The sequence below is a fragment of the Callorhinus ursinus genome, unplaced genomic scaffold (assembly GCF_003265705.2).
Source record: "Callorhinus ursinus isolate GAN/ISIS: 27379988/994484 unplaced genomic scaffold, GSC_fseal_2.0 scaffold4, whole genome shotgun sequence".
Lineage (NCBI taxonomy): Eukaryota > Metazoa > Chordata > Mammalia > Carnivora > Otariidae > Callorhinus > Callorhinus ursinus.
The window spans coordinates 148,834,425-148,838,131 of NW_027397066.1; the positions used below are offsets into that span (position 1 = coordinate 148,834,425).

At 33.5% G+C, this 3,707-nt stretch overlaps 1 protein-coding gene across 1 annotated transcript in view; it reads right to left on the reverse strand.

Moving 5' to 3' along the window:
* Positions 1 to 249: 249 nt before the first annotated feature.
* Positions 250 to 3,707, reverse strand: part of HPGD (15-hydroxyprostaglandin dehydrogenase) — a 32,084-nt gene continuing 28,626 nt past the window's right edge. The window contains exon 7 of the mRNA XM_025874481.2: positions 250 to 2,743. Coding sequence (XP_025730266.1) covers positions 2,605 to 2,743 — 139 coding nt within the window. The 3' untranslated portion in view covers positions 250 to 2,604. The remainder of the gene's footprint in view (positions 2,744 to 3,707) is intronic.

A 3,707-nucleotide genomic window follows, 5' to 3' on the forward strand; every position in this document is an offset into this window, starting at 1 on the left:
AATCTTTAAAAGAAAAGAAAAGAAAGAAAGAAACAAGTTCTTTTGCCAGACTGGAAGCTGGTGAAAATCAGCTTATCGATCCCAAAGCCATCGTATGGACAGAGCTGCCTAGGAGGGAAGCTAACAAAAGGAAAGAGATCGAAGACTGACGCCAGAATGTATGACCCTAAAGCCAGTCACCTTTTCCCGTGCACGAGTAATTTCGCCTTTAGAAATTCCAATGAAAGAAAGAAGCTTCACTTCAAATGATAGTATGTGCAATGGCTTGAATTTTATTAAAAATTTACATTATTCAGACCTATTCAGTATCCTAAACTTATGAACAAATAGAACAAAAATAGAAATCACATAATCACTTATATTTTAAATGGCACAAGTATTTAAAATTATTTGGATACAAAATTTAAGTTTGTTGGACATATCAATGCCATTATCAAGTCTTAATCTTATTTCAGTGTCCACATACTTTTAGTTTGGCTGTTTTGGGAGCCCCCCCCAATTATTAAGAAAAGAACATTTGAAAAAAAATACATATTATTTACATTAGGATTTTCACTGAAAAAATACAATTAAAGAAATTAAAGCTTCCCCTCCCCCCAATTTAATGTTTATTTTTTTCCCAACCAGTATACAGAGATATCGTATAACATTATAGATTTATTTAAAGCTATTTATAGCAGATACCTTTTATATATTTTTTAAAGATTTATTTATTTGAGAGAGAGAGCAAGCACATGAGGGGGGAGGGTCAGAGGGAGAAGCAGACCCCCCGCTGAGCAGGGCCCCCCCCCCACCCCGGATGCGGGACTCAATCCCAGGACTCCAGGATCATGACCTGAGCCGAAGGCAGTCACTTAACCAACTGAGCCACACAGGCACCCCTATATATACAGCAGATACATTTTAATGTAAGATAAACTTTTACAATGTAGGTCACTTTTTTTCAGTTCTACTCAGTATTTGATTTTATATGTCTTCAGAGTTCAATGATTTGAAACAAATTCCACTCAAATCACAAAGTATACTGAAGGCTGCCAGTTTACAAAAAATGATCCATAAATGAGAAGTTTTAGCTACAGCATTGAACATTACAGTAGGAAAATATGTAAGATAAGAGACATTTCCACATGCCTGTATTATTCCCCGACTAGTTACTGCCACAATGTGTGAACAAGTTGATGCATGATTACAACTCTTCTCTATCAGACATTCAGATGCTCACTTCTTCTTGTTTTTCAAATACGTTATGTGAAACTCTGGACAAGAATTATTCATATTAAAATTACACCTTAAAAGTGAAGGCAATAGTTCTCTATGGCAGAATTAAAACAGAGCAAGATATGATAACACTCCCGTGTCTCTAGAAAAATCCTCATCAATCTCTCACATGGACGGCATTTGCTCCAAGCTGGGAGCTTTGGACTTAGCAGGCAGAGCGAATCACTAATACAATATTCTATGAAAAAATGATTGATTTGGAAATCTTGTGCTTTCACTATCAGTGGCATTAATTATTGCTTGCAAATAATGTTACCCAAAGCAGTTGCATTTACTGATCCTATCTTAAAACACTTGACAGGGAAAATAGCAAAACACCACAGGCTAACTTTACCTCTTGTTATTACGACTTTGAGCACACAGAAACATTTACAATTGAGGCTGTGACAAAACTAGTTTTTGTCCTCAATAGCTATACATAAAACACTAAATAAATTCTGGAGATTAGAAGAAGAAAAGAGTTTTATTAAAAATCAGGCACTATGGAAATTGGTTACTTCACAAATGAAGTAACCTGAAAAATGTTATATTTGTATTTTTTTCCTTAATGAAGTGATCTTAAATATAATATTTTAAGAAGCACTATCATTTTTGCTATAACTGTTAAATGTTTCATTCCTGAGATTTCTGGAGAAAATTAAATTTCTTAAAGTAAGCAAACAAGAAAGAAATGGTCTTCCTAGATGGGAAGCTGAACTGTGGATCAATATCTCAGTCAGTTACTTTCTGTCATTTTCCCATACATCAGGTTTTTCATTTGGGATATATTCACACTGTAGTTTATTCTTTTAACTACTGGCCCCAAAATATGCCACATCTTTAAAGAGCTGAAATGCTCAGCTGAAAGATGGCATATAAGTAAAAGTTATTGTTACTAAAAATTTGCCATTGTAGGTAGCTTCTTTTTTTTCAAGTGAGAACATAAAAACAAAATGAGATTTTTACATCTGGTTTGATTTAAATAACAATTCAAGTATTTCCTTTAAAATGATATTCTGAAAAACATTAATATTTATGTACCACAAATTTAAATACATTTTTCTGAAAGGCAGAATATTCCTTGAATATCCTTTGTTTTAATCATTACATAGACTATAAAGATCAAAAGTTAGCTTTGGTTCACATCCCTGTTTTTGATAGTTCCTGACTGTTTTTATCCAAATACCTAACTTATCATTTAGAGATAAAGTTAATATCAAATGCACAGAGGAAAGCTTCAGACAATAACACAATTACATTTGGTTTAAAAAGCTATATTCAAATGAAGATATGGTCTAATAGAAGTCATTTGTTCTTATTTTCAGTTATGGCTGATATATAAGATGTTCACTGAGTTTTTGCATGAAATGGAGTTGTTTCGTAGTCTTGAAAATGAATTCCCTTAGAAGTTGTGATCTTCATAATAGCGCCATTCAAAGCATCATCTTCAATGAGTGTTATTAATCCACTTGCAATCATTGATGGGCTAAAAATAAAGGAAACATTGGTTTTTTAAAACTAAATATGAGGCATAATTATCACTACACTTTGAATTGTTTTTGAAAAATCTATTACCTTTAACATGTAATAAGGAAATGGATATTATGAAGCGATGGCTACCTCCATATTTTAGTCAGTTAGATATCAACTAAATCATACGATAAGTTGAGTGGTAGATTTCCACGCCTAACCTTCTGTCATTCTGACAGGAAGAATTTATGAATTTATATTTATTGTTCAGAAAATGATTATCTTCTCATCTTTATCTTATAGTAGATCTTAGACTTACCAGATAAAAATGGTATTAAAGTAGAAATGTGAGGAATTATAGATAAAGTTTACTGAACATCTATTATCTACTTGTTGCTGTTTCAAGAAACTTCCACGTAGCAATGTATTCATGGACTTTCCAAAAATCCTATTTTAGCATTATTTCTATTTTACAGGTGAGAAAATTGAGGTACCCAAAGGTTGACAGATAAGTTTATGGTCAGGGGTAGAGGCAGGATTTGATCCCAAGTGGTCTGATTCCTTTGTCATGATGGTTATATCTCTGGGCTGTGAGACCAGCTGCTTGAACTCAAACACTGTTCACCAACCATGGGTGTTGATCAACTGTTTCTTATGAAAACGATCAAAGCTATGGGGCCATATGAAATTTCGCAAAAGGTAAATGTGAATATCGCTTGGAATTTAGTCAAATTAGGCATCACAGCTTCCAAAGGCAACTAAACACCATGTTTTCTTTTAAAAAAAAAAAATCTGATGGTGGTCAAAGGCATTATGATGCACTGCTTCTTGGAATTCATAATGTATAAACATTCTATCCGGAAACCCAGGAAAAAATATTTTTTAGAGAGTTTGCCAAAATGTTCACAATAGCCAAACTATGGAAAGAGCCAAGATGTCCATCGACAGATGAATGGATAAAGAAGATGTGGTGTAGGGGC